This window comes from Rhopalosiphum padi, chromosome 3 (genome assembly GCF_020882245.1).
Source record: "Rhopalosiphum padi isolate XX-2018 chromosome 3, ASM2088224v1, whole genome shotgun sequence".
Taxonomy (NCBI): Eukaryota; Metazoa; Arthropoda; class Insecta; order Hemiptera; family Aphididae; genus Rhopalosiphum; species Rhopalosiphum padi.
This window is the reverse complement of record NC_083599.1, coordinates 59,906,652-59,928,572: the sequence shown is the minus strand read 5'-3', so window position 1 is coordinate 59,928,572 and position 21,921 is coordinate 59,906,652. Positions and strand designations below refer to the sequence as shown.

Here is a 21,921-nt window from a genome sequence, read left to right as displayed (position 1 = left end):
TGTTACATATCGGTCAGCGAGAATTGTAATCTATTGCGACTATACTAACTGCCGCGTGACCATAGTATTACACTAGTTTTGAAATGCACACGATTTTTAATTTATAAAATATTATTTCACCACATCAGACTTGAGCCTCAAGTATGAAGTACGTTTTGACCGAATAGGTTAGGTGTTTAATGGCGGACTTTAGAAGCCTATATGGTTTAGGTAGAGTTAAAGAATTTTTTAATTTTTTTCTTCGGAACGATCAAACGAAGTTGGCAGCGCGGACAGCGGGTATTTGACCAACGACAATTAAATAACGCATAAAATGCGCAAAAAACAAATATGAACCACCGCAATTGGACGTCGATATAAAATTGTTGTTTTCTACGTCTCTGTCTGTTCACGGATTCTCGGGGTCAGGTCGCACGGAATTGATGACGATTGACGATGAATATTCCCCACAACCTCCGGTGAACCTCGCAGTACAAACGACTCGCATAAGTAATCGCGGTATACTGAAGTTCAATAATATCGTTCCACTTCCGCGTACGTGTCCGTCGCGATATTAAAACGATCGATAGTAGCGGTAAAAATGTTAATATTCACTGTATTGATTTTCAACGTATAATAAAATATATACTTGCGGTCGCATTTAGTAATTTACCGACGGATACAAATTCTGCTTCCCACCTTTTTAAGTTTAATGTAGGTAATGCTCGTTAAATGTTCGTTTAACAAGCATTTTAATTGCACCTATTGCGCCTCCTTAATGCGGTCCTAAATATACAAGTTTAACTCGCCGATAAATTTTAGATTTCGAGGTTTCACGGTCTAGAGGAAATTTTGGTTCCCACCCGGGTGGTGCGAAAATATACACCGCGCTCGAAATCCGACACTCGTCCTACGGAGTGAAACCTGACAATTTTATTATGTTTGTCTTTCTCTCCTGCGTTTTTTTTTCACTTTTATTTCGTTCGCCATTTCAATGAAAAAAAAAGTAATAATAAAATAACGCGAAAGCGATAAAACTATCGACATTTTTGTCAGTGGGTGAAAACAAACAGACATTATATCACCTAGTCATCTCGTCATTCGCTCGGGGTTACAGCATATCCTTTTTCCGACTGTAAATTTTCTACTCAACTAGACCATGAATCCTGTGTAAGCCGGCTCGCACGGAATAAAAATAATAAAATGATTAATGCCCGAATACATCTATCCGTATAGCATGTAGCTGTTAGCTGTGTGGTGTATATAGAAATATACCGTTATATTCGCCTGAATGATCTCCAATATAATGTTACACAGTTCGGATTTTTATGTTTTTAGATATTATTATTATTATTATATACTCGTTGTGTTTGTTGTTGGTCCGATCGATAAACTGTCGAAGTAGGTACCTACAATATATAAATCACACGAGGTTAAATTAATAGTAGATTGTAAAATATTTCTTTTGTCGAGTCATAGTAAAATTATTATCAGTTCAAAATAACTCTTATAAAGCGTAATGTTTCTAAGTTATAATTGTATACAATTGTATACTCGACTGGCGCATCTCTCGCGAACTTCTTACATGCAATGTCTCCTTCCTGTAGGGCTGTTCACCAGACTGTACGATAAATTATTATTGATATTAAATAAAATACAAATATTATAAAATTCCCATAAGCTGTATTTTTTTAAAACAGAAGCTATAGATGCCACTGTACTTTAACCTTGCAATATACATATTTCAATATTTGTTTATTTGTTTAATATTTACCATAATATATTATTAATAGTATATTGGTGATATATTTTTAATGTGAATGTAATAATAGCCCTAACAATATTGTATGCTGCAGCTTGATGGGTGAAATAAATGTGAACAATTATTTCACCTTAGAATGCTTTAAAAAATGTGAATAATTAGAAAATATTTTACCATTTATTGAAATTAACTATACTAATATAACTAAAATATATAAAACTATATAATTTTAACTAGGACTAGTTGATAATTTTTTCCTGCTAAATTTATGATTAAAAAACAAACGCAAGATTGAGATGTACTTTTGTAATATTATTTACAATATAATCAAAACATATTTTGTATTAACTTAAATTAAAAATAATCAGCACATTTCAACTCATACAAAGGCCAACGCACAATTCCCCTGCAGTTAGTGGTCAATATTCGTACATCGGTGGTGAGCCGACATGCTTTCCAATTTAAATCATTTGTTATTTTATTGTTCTCTACCTCGCGCAGAAATGTACGTTTATCAATATATTGTTCACAGTTTATTGTATTTACGATAGGTCAGGTACACTGTTGATATTTAAATAAACGTTCTAAATGTAAAAAGTGAGTACCTAAGACATCTGGTTGCTTACATTATAATAAATATTTTGGACTTGGGTTTTTTCGCTTGCTAGTGGTCAGCCTTGATTCTGTCCACAAATTTCTCACGAAAAATGAAACAATAATAAAAATTTGTTGTGCGTAGGTTACCATACTATGGGTTGGGGCCATATCTAGCCTTGGACGCCGTTTACCTTGCAGAATTTAATTGTACGATAAGTAATCTCTATGATAAGCGGGACGCAATAATTACTCTTGTCGTTTCTATTGTCATCGTGTGTCCTGCGAGGGCAGATTGGTACGGCAGTCGATTTAATAGTCGAGTTTTTTTTTTTTTTATAAACGAATTGTTGTCATCGTCATGTTTTATTCAAATACAATTGTTTATTATTTATTTTATTTTACAGAATGAAACCGAACATGTGTGTAACGTTGCTGTTGTGTTTGGCATTCACCGCGTCGGCCTTCGGCCAAACAGATATCAATGGGTAAGTAATTCCAATACGAATATAATTTGTCTATAAAGTAAAAATTATAAATATGTATAACACTATGAAAATATATTGTTATTGACGTTAAATATATCCCCGAAAAAAAAAGAAAAGTTTTACGGTTATTGACAGTATAGGAGTTTGAGAAGGCCGTCACTCATATAAAAGTTTCAAACCACCCCACTCGTGTTATGTGAATAAGAAAAAATGACGTATAATTTTTCGGAAAAAAAAATTAAAACAAAAATATACTATCAATTTGATTTATAGCTGAATATATAATATTATGTAGATATACATATTATTATATTCTCGATGAGATTTCTGTTACTATTTTTCTTTCACTAATTGTTTTATGCGTTTAGTATTATATGATTCATCCACGATGGGTTTTGTCAATGATGAGTTAACCTATAACCTATTTCTTTTTTCGATTTAATCGTTTTCACTCTAGAAAAAATCCGTTGACAAATAGGTAGGTACACCTATTATTGCAGTCGGCGTGTATGGATAACGACTGACTCAACAATAAGGAAACACACACAGTCTTCCGAGACTGGTTACATCAATTTGTATGCGTCTCCTTGTCCCATATTTGTTGAATACAAATCTGAAAGTTCAACGTTATTATTGTACCTTACTGTATAACATTCTAACATTGTGCGCACAATATGCACTGTTTACCGGTAATATAAATGTATTCGCGTAGCCCCCGGGCTCCAAATATCTTTAACTCATATAGAAATAACGGAATCGCATACACTCAAATGAAATGCCCGTAAATTATTGAGATTTAATAACAGTTAGAACCTTGTATATATCAGTGATTCCTAACCTTTTTTTCTCGGCGTGCCACTTTGGTAAACAATTATTTTCGAGTGGGCCACAAAATATAAAAGTACGAATAATCTCAATCTTAATCTAATAATATAATTTTGGTACACTTAATAGGTATGAGATATACACGTAGGTACATTATTTTGGACTTTGAGGATTGGAACAACTAAATTACAACCGGATTTTTCATTTTAAGTAAACACACGCGCAAATTTTGGATTAAAAAATGTAAAACATATTTAATTATTTTGTAGTTTTATTATTATTGTATTTTTGAAATATTTAAAAGAATTCATAAAATATTTTAAACATTTATAACACGCCACATGTGGCCCACGAGACGTGGGTTGGGCACCACTGTTGTATATTATAGTAATTAGTAATCTAGAAATAAAAGCACACGAAACATTATATATTATGTGATACAATAATATGTGCTATAACGTTTGATATTTATACTATATAAATATATATACGTATATATTTAAAAACGGGTATAACGAAATGGATCTATTAATTCAAAATCATTGATAATATATTAATCTAAACAATTCATATCTATTGAACAAATAAAAACAGTATAGATGCACTTATATTGGAAAATAATGAAATGAAAACAAATCTTATATCATACTTGAAACTCTTAAAAAACAACTTGAAAGGATTTCTATTATTAATTCTTTAAAAGTAAAAAGTCTAAGTTTTTGTTAAATTAAATTCTAATATATTAATTTATTTTATATTTATTTATAGTATTGTTATTTCAACTGTGAGCATTTGTTTGTAGAATTTATTACAATTATTCCTAACTTGTGTAATCTGCAAAAAACACGAATTTGATTAGTTTTAATTTGTTGAAACTTAAATCGTTTTACACACTATTATTCTATTTGTGGTTGAACTGCTTCTAAAAAATTCATATCCCCTTAGTTTACGTCGTTGGTTGTTATGATGATGTCCGTTTTCTATAGATATCTGATTGGTTATATTATAAATTAAACTATAAAAATAAAACATATGTTAACAAAAAACCTAAACCTAATCAAAGTTTATAAAAATCATATTTCTTATTGTTTGAAACAAAATGCTGAGAAAATATCACAATATCTCCTTTTCCTATAACTGTATCGTTACCTAATCGACCTATTATATATCTACATTTTTATACCTTCGCTATATAGGTATTTTATTATTATTATATTTTAATTACGCCATTTACCCACTAAATGAGTAAGTGTATTTTTAATTAACCGAAAACATTTTGTTGATTGTAATTGCCCTGTTGGCGGTAATTACAACAACAACAGCTAACCATTCTCCTGACCGAACCCTACGACTCGCTATTTATCCACTAAATGATGAGTACAGCATCGTTTGTTTGTTTCAGTTCACGGGGAGACAGATCTACGTAATTTTGTAGCCAAGGTTAAAAATAATCAAAAAACGTGTTAAAGTACTTTTTGTTGTGATATCGAACGACATAATACAAACATCATTAGCCATTACTTATTAGTAGAAACCGGATTTTTATGTTTTTTTTATATATTATTGCTCGAAAGTATGCGCACTGCGCAGCTCCAATTGGATAAGCTTTGCTGACCATTAATTTCCTATGAACTGATACACAATTTTAGCATATTTCAAGGTTAAAGAATATTTTGAACAAAATAATATGTTTTCGGAACATATTGCAATATTGGCCATCGGGGTTTAATTTAAATATTTTCTAAAAAAAAAGTAATGGTTTATATAAAAATGCATAAATATTTTTGACATCCGTCAGCTTCTACCTTTAAAATAAAATTTATTTTTATTTTTATTATTTAAAACATTTTATATTGTTGTTTTTTGAATTGATAAATCTGAATTTTAGGTATGTAACTTTGGGTTACAAATCTACAATCACACATGTAAAATATAATTAAACAATATACACCAGTGTAATATGACTATAGTATAGATTAAAAAATATGACTGTTTGAATAATGTTTTAAAGATTAGGATTAATTTAACTATCTCTTAATTTTTTTAAGCTGTTACTTTGTTTTGACAATATTTAATAAACTTTTATGAAAAATCATATTTCTTTGAAAAATAATTTGTATGCATAGAAAAGATTATTTTGATGAACTTATAAAAACATCTTATTTTTAATATTTTAGGCACATATAAATCCGTTCTCTACTTATTACTTGTTAGTTATTAGTATATTTACAATCGGCAATTTTATATATTATTATAATATTAATATAGTATATTATATACGCGCTGGCTATTAATTTGTGGTGTTACTATTATTGCGGTATCACTAACATTGGTTCTGAAAAACTAAAGCAGAATGTGTTTGTGCTGAATTCATTAATAAAAACAGTCATTTTTTATTTCTATTCGTTAACAATGTCTTTGTCGACCTACTAAATTATTAATTTGGGGTGTCGAATTCGTTACAAAATAAATGTCTTATTATTCGTAAACAAGTGCGTCGACAACAATATCTTGTGTCTTATTTATTACCTTCATTAAATTATAGCTTGTTAACTAGTAAAATATTATTGTTTTCTTCTTGTTTTATATACATAAAAAAACTTCAATTCTATCGAAACAAATTGAATTGACAACTTGAATTGAAATGGAAATAAAATGTATGTGGATTATCAAATATATTCGTGTATAGTTTTCAAATTCAATATGACTAGTACACTACCATTTTACTAACAGAAAAACATTGTATTTTTTCTGATATTATTTATTTTATTTAATGGATTATATAGTGTATATATATAATATATATATATAAACGTTAAAAGTATTTTGAAAATAATTATCACACTTTAAAATAGCATATGTGGGATCTTTAAAAATTGTACTCATTATATATTAATTTAAAAAATAAAATATTCAAATGTCTCTAACATAAAAATTACACACTTTTCTATGAAAATAGTTTTAGTTTCAGAGTGGAGCTATAAATGCAATGTTTTGATTTTTAAATAACGTGATTTTTTTTTTGTGGATGAGTGGGCACACGATAAGTTGTTGATAAAATGCTACAATTTTCACTTTGAGGGTAATTTTGGATATAAAATTGGATCTAAGTTGTACTTTAAAGAGGTCAAACATAAAAATTCACAGTTCTTATTTTTATAAACCGGAATAACAAACAAAAAATTAAGGAAAACCGGTAAGTTTTTCACAAATCAAATTTTAGACGAGCTCGTTTTTTATGTAACTCGAAAACGAATAATCGTAGATACTTTAAATTTTCACCAAATCTTTATGTTATCATTTTCATTATACGAAAAAATGTTTAACATTTTTTAAACTTTTTTTGAGTTCTTCATAGGCCTGATAAATTTTCAATTTGTATCAGTTTTTCTTTTGTAAATATCAATGAAAATTATTTGCAATCAATCTACAATTATAATAATAATATAATAGTATAATACTAAAAATAAAATAAATAACTTTAATAGCTATATCAAAAAAACATATCACTTGATTATATAGGCTGATAAACCATTTCCTCAGAATCATTTATCGTATATAAGTATACATATATCAATATATCATTGTATTTAAATTTAACAGACCAACAATAGTGACCTATTCAATATATAATATATACAGCAGAGCGGCAGTACCCACTCACCCACTTTTTCAAAATTTAAAATATATCTAAAAATACAAGAGTGACATATCTAAGAATATGAATGAAACTTAAGATCTATGCATTTTGTGGCAATTTGTTTTTTTTAATTATTACTGTAAAACTCACATGATCATATTCATGTAATAATTATTTTATTTGTAAACTCATGTTTATCGTACTACATATGAATTTTAAAATTAAATTATTCACTTGAAATAGATTAACTGTACATTTTATATTCATAGAAATATACTATATAACATTATTGGTGTAGTACTGTAGTCCTCAAATTGGTGATGTCGAATTTTTAAATTCTTTGAAAAAATAAAAAAAACAGACGTTTTATTAAGTAGGTACTATAAAATAATTCCCACGTTACGATCATTACAAAAACCTATTACCTTAACTATATAATATACAATATACCTTTACCAATCTTCGGTTAAAATACTTAACTTTTAATGTCAATTATTCGTAAAGATTACCGAGGAAAATTTTTAATTTTAAATTAATATAGAGCAATGTAATGACAACGGTACATTAAAGTAATAATGAAAAAACAATTTATATGAGATGACTATGATGGCGTAATCTCTTATTCGACTAATTGAATAGCAAAAAATCGATTGACCTACTTATTTAATATGTTTAGCTGGCCAAAGCAATTAAATATATTATTTTTATTTATATAAATTAAATGCAAATTGTTAATTTTTAATTATTCGAATTATAATCGAATTATTGTTTAGCGTAATTTATTGTTTAACAACTGAGTAGCACTTTACAGAATACAATTTAGAAGATTATTTTTTGATTGAAATTAAAACTATGTTTTGTGCACGCGACAAATAATTTTAACAAAACGTATCCAAACTGGAATAAAAAAACTAAAAAGTATTAAAATATTAGATTTGTTTTCTTTAAAAACTTATTATGTTAATGTGTTATAGCGATTTTGCTATAATCATTAAAAATAAATATTACGGTAAAATACTTCATTACATTTCGAATTAAACTGGGTAAGTTTAATGCTTTGAAATACAATAGACACCCGTTATCGAAAAGTTCCATTTTATAAGCCCCTCCCTTTTTAGACAAACTTATGCTTACACGGATGCACGGAGATAGATATATAAATTATGAAATCAAATTTCAGTTTATATATATATAGTTTTTTAAATCTCATTAAGGAAATATAATAATATTTTAATATATCTGTACGGTTATTTTTTCACGTGATGTCGCAGTTCGTCATTTTTGTGAAAATCTCAAAAAATTACAACTTTACTGTTAAGAACGACCCGATTCTGTGTGAAAACTGAAAAGATTAGAATTGTTTGACCGACCTCTTTTCTGTACCTATTATTTACAAGTTGGTCGTAGCTATCTATGGAAGTCTATTTTTTTATATTATTTTTATTATAAATGTATCAAGTCCCAATTTGCACGCTGTGCTGTCTTTGCGGTAGTGATCTAGGCCCGATAAATAACATTTAGATTTTGAGCGGAGTGATGAATGTATTGATTTTACAATATGTGTGTCTTTACTATTGATATAGGTTTTTGTTGTCTCATAACCTTTTAGAGCAGTAGAACTATTTCAATTTTCAACTTAGAAGGTGGTTTTTTGATAATAAATTTAACATATTATTGTTTAGCTTGAAGGATAAGAGTAAAAAAAAAAAAAATAGGCAAAACTAGTTTACGACAAAATATGTTATTTTTAGTATTGTATTTCAAACACGAATTACAAGAGTGACTGTAGAAATGCGCATCAAACATTTATATTAAGATTTTTTAAATGAATAATATTTAAAATATTTTAAATAATTTTTAATTATTTTATAGTTATTTAAAATAATTTTTTTAATTTGCTTAAATATGTATTACAAGATTTTTGATAAGTTTTTTTTTATTCGAAGTTAAAGTTTATTTCTATAAATAAGTTGATAACAATTTTCACGCTCAATCAATAAGCTTACAAATTATGCAAGATTCCTCATAAAATGTACTTATAGCAATTTAAAAATATCGAAAATACGTGAGAAAAATTTTATTTAAAAGCATTTGAAGTTCAAATATTGACAAAATTAATTAAAAAACGTAAATGCAAATCATTTTATCATTGAAAATATTTAATAACTATTTAAATATTTAATAATATTTTAATAACTATATTGTTTGAAAGTTTAATAATACAAGGTGTTTAATAAGCTGTTCTTATGGAAACCTAAAAATATCAATAATTTACATGCAATATGAAACATATTTTTAAAAGACATTTTAAGTTTTGTTATTTGTTTAACATTAGATATTAAAATGAAAAAGAAGTTTTTAGTTATTTTATTTTAATTAAAAAATATAATATGTTAACAATTATATTTTCTAAATATCTAAATTATTTTTAAGCTATTTATATCTTGAAAACTATTCAATAGTATTGTCTTTCGTATTGTCTTTTAATTTTAAGTAGGTTAATAACAACTAGTGATATGAGGTTAAATAAAATAATATTATAATAATTATTATAAATTATACGCAACTTATTTTAAAAAAAAATTATTTCTACCTACCGTTTTTATAATAGTAAAATATATTTTTAATAAAAATATAAATATAATATAATACAATTTTCTGAGAAATATAGGCTGATTGTATTCGCTCAAAATATTTTTCGTGTACTGCAATGATTTATCATTAAATTCAAATTTAGCATGTCCATTAGTCATTATATACATTATATTATATTATTATTTCCATTTACTGTGACCTACTCAATGGTTTGGAAGTAGGAACATTCAATTCCTAGTATACAAGAAAGAGACTTCTCTGGTTATTTTTTCTAATTCATATTTAATATTTTGGATAGTAATGCCTGTTGTGTACAGATCCAACATTTACAAATATACCGAATAAAATTAATTAAAATAATTTTCAGTTGTGAACAAATATCTGAGATAGGTTACCCCAATTTGTATAGCTATTAATTGTACCTACGTAAATATTTCATATGTTAAATTACTAATTTCCATTAATTAATTAATAGTTTGGAAAGTTTTGAAGTTTAGACAATAAGTTAGCAGATAACTAAATATAGTACTTAGATGCGTGGGTGAAATATGAGGATAAATGAGCCTTAGCTATTACGTCCAATTTACGAAATCACGTCTGAAACTCCAATATTATTACGCAGGATGGTCCACAAAGTGTTCAGCGTGATTTTATGTCTACAAAAAATAAATAGAAACCAGACAAAGCAAGATGTAAGTACACAGAAATACAATAAATTGTTACAGTTACCGCAATCATAAAAATTATACAGACTAACTATACTTTAAGCATGAGTACAACATTTTTTTAGTAAATAAAAATTTGCCGTGATAACTATGGAACATTGTTAGAACTAGTGATGGTAACGTTATTGTATATAGTTCTAGTTATATCATTTGGCTCAACTTAATATTTTGATTTGAATCATTATACTCATTATGAACTTGGAATGAACTCTATGATATCTAGCCATAATACAAGATTGATTACGTCCTTAAGTTATAATAACAATCGTCAATCATATACCAACAGAGTTGTTCAAACCGAATATAATATATAAGTACTAAATAAGTAAATATACAAGTAATACTTTTATAGACATAGACACACATATTTAAAAGGAAATCTAAAAACAACTTCTCTCCTACAGAAAAAAAAGTGTTAAAATCGTGTAAATATACGTATAAAAATATAAAATAAATAAAAATAATAAAAAACAGACATTTAACTAAAAACTTAGACCTCAAAAAATAAGTTTTCATTAATTATATAATATTATGCTCAATACATATTTTAATATATAAATATTAAAACTTGTTTCCTTATTCCGTTAAATACCTATGTATAAACTGAAGGAAAGGGGGAACATTTTATCAGCGGGGGAGGGGGTGTTCAGAGTTTTTCTATAAGCGATTAGAATAATAAACTTAGAATACTGATAACGGTGGGGGGGGGTAAAATGCGTATGTCATCCCCCCAATGAGTGCTTGTGGATTTTAAATTCTCCCTTTCTCATGACTTGGATATAACCATCTCAGCATCCGTGACGCAGAATTAAAATTTATAATTTATTATCGACGATGATCCGACAATTTTCGAACGCGTATCTCACTGTACCTGCAAGTGTATCATCACAACGAGTATATTTAGGTAGCTTTAGTGTGTGGTAGTTATAGGCAAATATTATATTATTTTATCCCAAGCGTATACACTCTCCGTGGGCACTATTCTTTCATAGAATAATGTACGCGACACCGAGCACGCTCAACACTTATTTCGACAGACGCTGATCGGTCGTAGGTATATATGTGCAGTTCGTACACACGAGTATAATTATTAAAATATGGTACATACGTAGGTACATATATGGTTGCGTTGCGGTATTCGTTTCGTTTCGTTTTTTTTTTTTTTAATATTATTTAGCTGGTTTTCACCCAAAGCAAAAATTCGCTGCAGAAAAAGTATATTTTTTTGAAAGCATCGTCGATATTTCACTGGTCGCATTCGACCGTGACCGGGAATGACTGTATATATAATATTTTTGTTGAACCTGCAGTATCCCACGTGACATGACGGCGCTACACGGATAATATAATATGTATTATAATACATCATATTATACGGATATTATAATATGTCGTATATATGCTGGTAAATAATAGTGGACATACGGTATACGAAGTGTAACAGAAATAATAGCATAATATTATGAGCGTGTGCAGTGCGCGGATTTAATGGCGTCAGAATATGCAAATCAAAAATGGGTTTTATTAGTAGGTATAATTGGTTTTGTTCTAATTAATATACAAGCAGTTCTCTACGATGCCACTTTCATGGCTATTTAATTTAAAAAATATTGATCAGCACAAAAGTGGGGACTGCTGTGGTAATATATTATATTTAGTTAAATCGTTAGTTCTTTCTATATTTCATGTAGGTAAAGATTTTGTTTGGATAAGATGTAAATCGCAAAAAATAAAATCACTATCTCATCATTTATCAACGTCCCTTCCTTTTTTTTTATATGTTCAAAGTTTCACGTGTAATACAAACTTTTCGGAAAAGAAATTTCATCAAACTTGATATTCCAAAGCGGAACAATAAAACGTTTCGATATTTTTCATTGTAATCTATTATTGTTGTCAGTTTTCTAACGCGTGAAGAAATATTTTCCGTTTTGATTGTTTTGTCGTAACTCGAAAAATAATGATCTTAATATGTTTGTATTGCTAAGACAATTTCGACTGATGTATCATCAGTTGTTGGTGATTTCCAATGACCTCCTCTCTTCCTATCGTCATAAATATGACAAACAGTCATATAGCGCGTGAGTCACGCTCGCGCAACGCTTACCTCCATAAGTTATATACTCATCCCGCGAGTTCCGGTTGCTCGTACATACAACGAATTACGTTTTTTTTACAGACGTTTCGACCTACTTGCCGACGTCCCATTGTCGTCGACAATAATATTATTATTACTACTACTACAGGCGTACACGGTTCGAGGCCAACTTTCCAACGGGCACCGGAACACACACGCACACACACGTATATATTATATATACTCACGTGGCGTAACGGTGTGCGATGTTATGCGCCGCCAGTAATATGTATGCTGTATAATATTATATTCCTCTGAAACGCTACAAACTATAAGTAGATATTAATTATATCGATAACGAATTTAAAGGAGACTTGTCTATAGTTAAAGTGGAAAAACGTTCTAAACTATATTACGAATTGATATAACGTTTGATGAAATACTCAATACAATATGCAATTTAACAATTAGTATTTGTATTAGTTGCATGTGTGTACTTGGTCGTCGTCAAACGTCCGGTTCGGCCATGCAGCGTTACTGCATACAGACACACATCACATAATTAACTAAAAAAAAAAAAAATTAAATAATACGAAAATAATTTAAAATTACGAGCATATAAAAATCATACAATCGTATTATAAACTATAGTTATTATAATTATGTGACTTGTATACAATTTATTCTGAGATCGGTTTAAAATCGATCTAAGTTAAAAAAAAAAATCAAATTAAAAAGATAATAACCATTTGACCGGTCATGTTTTGAAAACATCTTCAAATGGCGATGATAATTACAAACTCCATCAAGTCCGTCATAACTCATAAGTAGCTGAAAATGTTTTCTGTGAAACATATTCACATGTTCTACTATATATACGTACGAATATTGTGGGATACTTAAATGTTTCATTAATTAAACCCACGCAGTAAAATCATAATTTCTTCTCGGGAGAAGAAATCAAAAAATATAAAATTTTATTATGTAACGTCCTCTGAATAAAAAAAAATATATAAAGTTGTATATAAATGTACAGTTATTATTCACTGAGGCGAAGAACTTGTTGTGTTTGTGAAAAACGTCTAAAGTGTGTATACATTGTGTTTTAGAGGTTCATTGATTGGTTTTCGTTTATTTTACGAGCAAACACATTAAAGTCAAAGTTACGAGCATAGAAAAAACAGACAGAAAGAAAATTACTTACTAGAAAATAAAAATCAATGTTTTATTTTTTGTAAACGTGTGTCTGACAAAAATGTAATTTTTGATGTTTTCATTTTTCCGTAATATACATAACACTTTAATTAAATATAATACAATTGGCGAAATGGATACACCATGTTAAATAAACTATTATGGTGTTTTTCTCGAGACGTTTTTATGATTATGTCACATCCGATGTGACATAATCATAAAAATGTATACTACGAGTATTTTTCATATTTTTGCCAAAACGAAAAGTTTTTCCAGAAATATCACGCGTGTAAAGCAAAACTAACTTTAGAAACTTCGCCGTCTTTCGATCGACTTAAATCTTAACTCTGTTGTAGGAAGTAAGCGTCTTTATTCGATATTTTATGCATACAAAAATATATTATATGGATTTCCATTTTTCATGTTTTTCAGTAACTGATGTGGACAAAAAAAAACCCGCAATGGCTATAATTAATACAATAACTGACTACCTAACTACGGCGTTGAATTAAAAAACATGTATATATTTCTTTATTTTATTGTATTTTTCATTTCTATTGTAAATCGTAAATGATGTACATAAATATTTATACTTTTCGGTGTATTTTGGGATGTTTGTCGGCCAAAACCAAACGATTAAAAAACAAAATAACAAACATCACACTATGTTTTTTATTTCCGGTTTTATTGTTTTAATACAACGTTATCAGGACAATGCCGTGGTGCCTTGGCGGTAGTGGACCGTATACTGGAGAATATATTATTATTATTATTATTATTATTGTATTCCTTATCTATTTTTTTTTTTATCACCTGACAAGCCGAATTAATTATTACAATACTTGACATAACTATCACGTACGCTTAAACAAATAACAATGTCGAAGAGATATTTTAACAATATTGTTGTGTTGACGGTTACACAACATATATTTTATATTGTACCGCCGTTGAATTAATCGGTACGAGTATAATAACAATAATTTATTTTACGTCGTAGTAGTGTTGTATGTATAATATTCAATTAGCCCGTCGGAAGAATATAAGAAAATATGAATTCAATTCGTTTTATTTGTATATAATGACAGGAGAAAATTTATCGTTTCTTCGACTGAATTGTGATATTTAAATACAATAAATTCGGTGAATTTCCGTAACTACTGTGTTCGGTGACGTTCTATAGGCAAAAACAAATTCCTGTGCGTGATGTGAACAGTACCTACACCAAAACGTTTTCATAAAATAAAGAAACACACCCTTTGCCGTCCCTCTGCGTGACGTCGATGCACGTGAGAATTATCACGTGTGTTTTACTGAACAATGAACCACCATTATTTCAATTTTCTTATTATATTATTCCAATTGTAGGCGCTTTCTTTGGCGGTACGACTATTATTTTTTAAATTACCATCTCGATTCGTTTGAACACAGTAAAAATCAATGCGTCTGTATAAGTGCCCAAACGTTCTGGAAATTCACTTTATATTTTATTTAAGTATGCTTGACCGATTTTGTTGATTTTTTTTTCGAAACGTAACTTTCGATTTAATATCTCAATCGATTTTTCATCACTATGGTTTTCGGTAACTTAACTACGTCTTACGGACGCGCATATAGTGATTTACCATTATGAATTTTATTTGATAAAAAAGACTCCGCATATAATAATACTATTATTTACTATCTCCACTTAATTTGAATTGATAAAATGCATATTATATATAATATACATAAACATGCCTAATGGTTATGATAAAACATTTTATTCAATTTTTATTGTGATTCTCGCACCAACTGTTTTCATAAAAGCTTTCCTTGTGTTTTATTTACACAACGTCCCTCTAAGCTAAAGAAAACCGAACACGCTAATGGCTTTTTTACTTGTTAAACTTAAAAATTTTCTAACAATAAAAATGTATCTCCACGCTCAGATTCACACAATTCAGCCTTCGTCCTACAGCGATTTTATGAACGAATATTTTTGCATAATATATAATAATACCCTGAACGTCTGAACGAATATTCACATACGTAAATAATAAATACTATCATCATTATTGTATACTGTTCCCAATACTTACCCAATGTAATGGGGTCCTTAAACTAAAATAATATTAATCAACAAACCGTCTTACAACATAATGCTATGATGATAGATCACCGTTAAAAAGTTTTGTAGGATGTAGTTCATAGCAATTTAGTACGGTGTACAAATACTATGCATGCAATGTCTGCAATTGTTTTTATGAGTTTAAACGGACCTTGCACGTTGCACTGATCTCAATTTTACTTGACAATTAAATATCAACTCCAAATAATGTAAACGTGTAGTAACATACCAGTGTAGGTCACGACCACCATTTAAAATTTAATAGGAAAATTATACCTGACCGCCAACTGGTTAAAATATATTAAATTATTTTATATTGCAGTCGCCGTTGACGTTATACATATAGATAGGCTTTTGTTGTTTTGATTAAAAATCAATCAAACGCGACGATTTTACAAGTTGAAATATTGTTAAATAAAAAATGTACAATGGTGTTCAATCAAAACGATATTTTCATTGTGATTTATGTTTTAATTATAACGATGTATTATGTATATTTGATCACGGCTATCATGGTAGTCCGCGCCTATTGCAGAATATCAGCCATATTGTGATGAAAACGAAACTAGGAAATTATGTTTCTAGGTTTCCGTTGTCGCCGTGTTTACCGTGTTATATGTACCTATACATTTATAAAAGGGCTACTTAATAGCACTGTTAAATGCGCTCCGAAACAAACGCCGACAGTAATAAATTGTGTTTATACAGTTTGAAAATGCGTATGAATACATTATAGATATATCACTAAGTATACAAACGCTTATACATATATATAAACACAAAAATCAATGTATTGAATTTTGCCAGCAATTATTTATGCTGTACTGTACCAACGAAATAAAAATGAAATATAATTCGATCTTTATCATTGTTTGAAAGTATTTTTAAGTGGCGCACGAGTATAATTTGTAATTAAAAAAACCTGCGTATAAATATATATGTATACCTTTCTGTAAATAAACAGATAGAATATAATTAAATTATTATACTCTATATTTCGAATATTCAAAATACAATTTTTAAGAAATGGCAATAAAAAAAAAATTCTAATTATAGGTATTATATTTGGCTTTCTTCTTCAACCATTCAGTGTACACTGTATACTGTACACCCACTTACAGTTTTTTTTAATGTTCTTCACTATACACTTCAGGTTTATGAGTAGGTAAAAAAAAGATTTTTTTTTTTTTCAGGAACTAAATAATAACCAAAACGTTTATAGCATAATTAGCGAAATGAAATATTCAATTATTTTCTATACAATTTTTAATGTAATATTATTATTAATGTACAATAAAATCTAATATAGCTAAGTAATTACCGCAGTATACGTATGTTAATTAATTTAATATTAATAAGATTCCTAGGACAGTGATAAAATAATATAAGTATAACATAATTAACATAATTAACTAGCTAATTTTTTTTATCGTATACATGAGCTTTCTGCATATACTTCTCGTATAAAGAGAACCGTTGATTTTTTTTTTTGTTTATCTTGAGGATCTCTGATGTTTTTTATCAGTTAAAAATTTCATATTTTCGATTACTCCAGATTTACTCTGAAATATGTGTACAGTTAAAAATCAGGTATAAGTTCGTAAATGTATACGATATATGCTTATTTTGATATTTATTTCAAATCAAATAGATTTGTTAAATGTAAATAAATTATTTCAGCATTTATTTCAATATCAGCTATCTACATTTAGATTTTACTGCAAATCCAAAATTACGTAATTTTCATCATGTTTTTTGAAACCAGGTTTCATTTATCAATTTTAATCGTACATAATATTATATATTAGTGGTTATACATTTAAGTTATCGCCATATAACGTCACTGCATAACTTCATTACTACATCAATATTATTTTTACACATTTATTGGAAATTTCAAGGTAACTATTTTGTTTCTCAGTTATAAAAAATGTCGAATTATCGGGTTTCAAGTTAAAAATATTCAAATATATTATTCTTGTATATTGGTACATATTTATTATTTCCTGCAGATTCGCGTATTATACCATGCATAATTTATACTTTGTAATTTTGGTTAAAATGGTTTTTTAATAAATATATATTTTGGTATGTATATTCATTATATATATAGGTACATGCGATATCACTACAGAATACCATGCCACAGTATTCAATAAATAATTATTTAGTTTAATCATAATAATTACTTTATTTTTTTTCCAAAACAGTATATACGATATTATTATATAGTTAATCGATGTGATCATTTCGGTGCCCATGCGGTAAATCTCTTTCGGTTTTTTTTTTTTTTGCAGAAACCAACCTCTCATCGTCACAAAGGTTTCCAAACGAATAAAAAATAAACGACTATTATTTTCTCGATTATTCAGTTATTGAACGATTGGCGATAAAAAAAAAATCGTTTAAATACATATTATATATAGCCACACATTGCCAGTGTATTCTAAAAAAATACCCTTCAAGCAGTATTTTTTAATAAACTGTCAACCTATAATATATATATATGAGACATTAGGACCCACAAAAACGAGTTAAAAGGGGCGGTGGCACACGCGTATTACGGTTATTTGTGTAAGCCCGTACATCCAAAGTTCGGACCAAAGTTAATTACATTAGCCGACCGACCGATGGCTTCGGGAAGGGACGCGTATTTTAAACATATATATATATATATATATATATATAATTATGTGTATATTATTATGGTCAAGTCCCTCTCGTGGCCGACCACGTCGACTTCCACAACTCCATTCCGACGCCCTATTACGGAGACACGATATTATAATATTTTCTAGATAGGTACATCGCGGCGCCATTGCGCAACGCCTGCAATATCGCCAATATCTATAATATTGCAGGAGAGTTGTTGTGCAGCCGCCTGTCTGCATATACGAGTATATTATTAACCCGGTATAGAGATTGATTATATTTTTGCCGGTAAAGAACACTCGTTGTTTCAAAAATTATTGACGTATAATACAACCATTATTTTTCTCGCCCTTACATAACACGCCAAATTGAATATTATAATGTTTCGATCTTAAAATAGCAACACGTATATTATGCGTTTTCAATCACGTAATCCATAACAGAATATACTTTCATGAAAACTTTGATTTATGATTGTGGCGAATACAGAACGAATAGTTTTTTTTTATCATTATTATTAATGTGCATTTAGAGGAGACGTTAAAATTGAGCCGGCGATAAGATCGCGGTATCCCTCAAAATTCATCACATGCTCAATAAAACATTTGCCTTTCAATTTGTACGGTCTATGATTTATATTACGATAGCAACATATAGTATAGTACCCACAAGTAGGTAGTTAAAAATGTGATTTTTTGCTTCAAAAATTAATATATATACATATAAATTGTTATTTAAGTAACATGAATTTTCTTGGTTATAATATTGTAATACAACAAAATGTAGTTCGTAAGTGTGACAAAAATCGTTTATATCTCTTAGAGCTGACTCAAACGGGTCGATATTTGACGTCACACAATTCATTAAAATATAGCCAATAGGTTAGGTATATATTTCACTACAACACAATGTCGTATATTTCTCATTTTGACATTTTTCCACAGTTAATATTGAATATTTATTAATTAGGGTTGACAAATGACTTTAATGATTAAACTAATTTGTCCAAGCTCGCCGTGCAAACTTGTGTTTCAATAATATAACCTACATAACTGCACCCTATATTTAAATGGTCGGTCGATAACTAACTATATTTTATTCAAAAAGGAAAACGAAATATAAAAAAAAAAAATACATAACAAAATATATAATACGTTGTGTAGGCAGATAATATATGGTCGACGAATGTTTTCTTCTACAACGAAATCGGTCTTATTGAAATATTTAATATATTATTATAAGGCGCACTCACGTACGTTGCTCTGGTGCTCTTGTTGTACATAATATATTAGTCGATAGCGGGCCCATGATATAATATTTAATGTTCTAACATTATGGCTGCCTTCGAAATGTTTGACTATTGTTTTGGGGTTTTCGCTGTGTGTCATTGTTGCCCGTGAGTAATACGTATTATTATATTATACAATAATGCGTCACGACTCACAACGGTCGGTTGTTGCGGTCATCGTCGGTGACATCATTGTCAGAAAGCTTTATCGGTTTCGTTGTCCGCCGCACAAATCAAAAGGTTTTTTTTTTTTTGACTCGTCAAAACTTGGTTGGTTGAAAAAAATATTACATTTTTCGAATAAATATTTTATTCAACGTTCTTATGTTAGGTAATACAATTTATTAATCATTGGTTAATTACCTCATTATTCCGGTAGAACATTAAAAAACTCACATAGATGACTGAATTCATTTGTATAATCTTACGAGCACGTCAAAGTATTATAATATATTTATATGTATGTGTAATACACATAGATAAGTACACCGGTAGACGGTAGTTATCATTAATAAATTAATTACATTAAAATGTAATATAAAATACTCGTTTTTATAAATTTTGCATTTTGAAAATGTTATATTATTTATAAGTTAAACATGTAGGTTTATACTGAACGATTCATCGAGCATAATCACCTCCACTATTCCTTTAATAATGAATTTATTCAAATTCATATTTTTGAAAATGGAAGTATACTTACATAAGAACAACATTTTCAATTATTTAGAATTTGTATAATTTCATATAAATTACATACCTTGTAAATAATCTGCGCTGTATTTAAAGAGTGTCCTGTAGCCGTAGTGATACAAATTTCCATGTGTAAAATAAGAATCAGACTTTTTTCCATGAATGTTAATTGTATGATTTTTTTTTAAATGTTTATGGATCTAAATTGAAATTTGAACGACTCGTTTCTAAGTTATTTAAATGTATATATTATTATACTAAGAATATCTAATATTATTTAAAGCAGTTTTACAAAAATAAAAAATAGATTTAGTATTGGATTTAGTATTTATTATTAGGTATAAGAAACGTTTACTAATTATAAAATAATAATAGGTTAATAAATTACTTAAGTTTTAAAATTATTTTAATTCTATATTTTCCAAATCTATACTATTATCTTTAGTTTAATATATGTAAAATGTTAAGTAACTCAAAAAATACTCGTTTGAACTTCAGTTACCTACATCAATATTTTCAAAAAAAAATCATTTGATTATAAAAATTTATAAGAAAAAGTAATTATAAAATCTTGATTGAAAAAAAGAAGTTGGTATTGCCCATAGGACACTCCTCAAATAATATAGAAATCAAAGTATTTGAAAACATGTCCTAAGAGAGAACACTATACCAACATGTGTTATTGTTTCCGTCTTACGAATGTAATGTAAAACAGCAAATTTACGTTCAATGAAATCAATTTTATGCTATTAGTTTTAATTTTAATATTAGTGAAAATTTACCTTTTATCGAATTTAAAGGTAATAATATTATCTAGGGCATCTCCTTGGCTTTTATTTTAATTTTAATTTTTAAGTAAGTTATAATAGTTATGTAAAATATTGAAACTTTAAAATGCTCATAACTCACTTTAAAATTAAAATATCAATAAAAAACTATGATGTACTATGATATGCCCTAGATGATATTATTACCTTCAAGTTTGATATTATACTTTGATATATACTTTAATATTAAAGCTTACAGCATGAAATTGATTTTTCTGAACACTATTTAACATTAAAGTGACACAACTTTATTAAAAGTCGAATTCCCAATGCCGAGAATTAATAAAAATATAACAAATTATAATAGATTCAGAAAATAACTAACGCAACAATCGTTACGTTGCTGTTTTATAATTGTACGTATCGACTAATCCGTAATATTTATGGTTTTGTGTGTTCATTTGTTTTTTTCCTCATAACGCTATGAATTTTAATTTCTCGTCCGATGGCCATCAATCACCTAGCAGGGCCT

The 21,921-nt window shown here is 28.2% G+C and overlaps 1 protein-coding gene across 2 annotated transcripts in view; it reads left to right on the top strand.

The window, feature by feature from the left end:
- LOC132923896 (CD109 antigen-like) overlaps positions 1 to 21,921 on the top strand; it is a 91,991-nt gene that overhangs the window by 27,696 nt on the left and 42,374 nt on the right. For both annotated transcript variants that reach the window (XM_060987886.1, XM_060987887.1), the window contains exon 2: positions 2,743 to 2,823. In XM_060987886.1, coding sequence (XP_060843869.1) covers positions 2,744 to 2,823 — 80 coding nt within the window. In that variant the 5' untranslated portion in view covers position 2,743. The remainder of the gene's footprint in view (positions 1 to 2,742; positions 2,824 to 21,921) is intronic.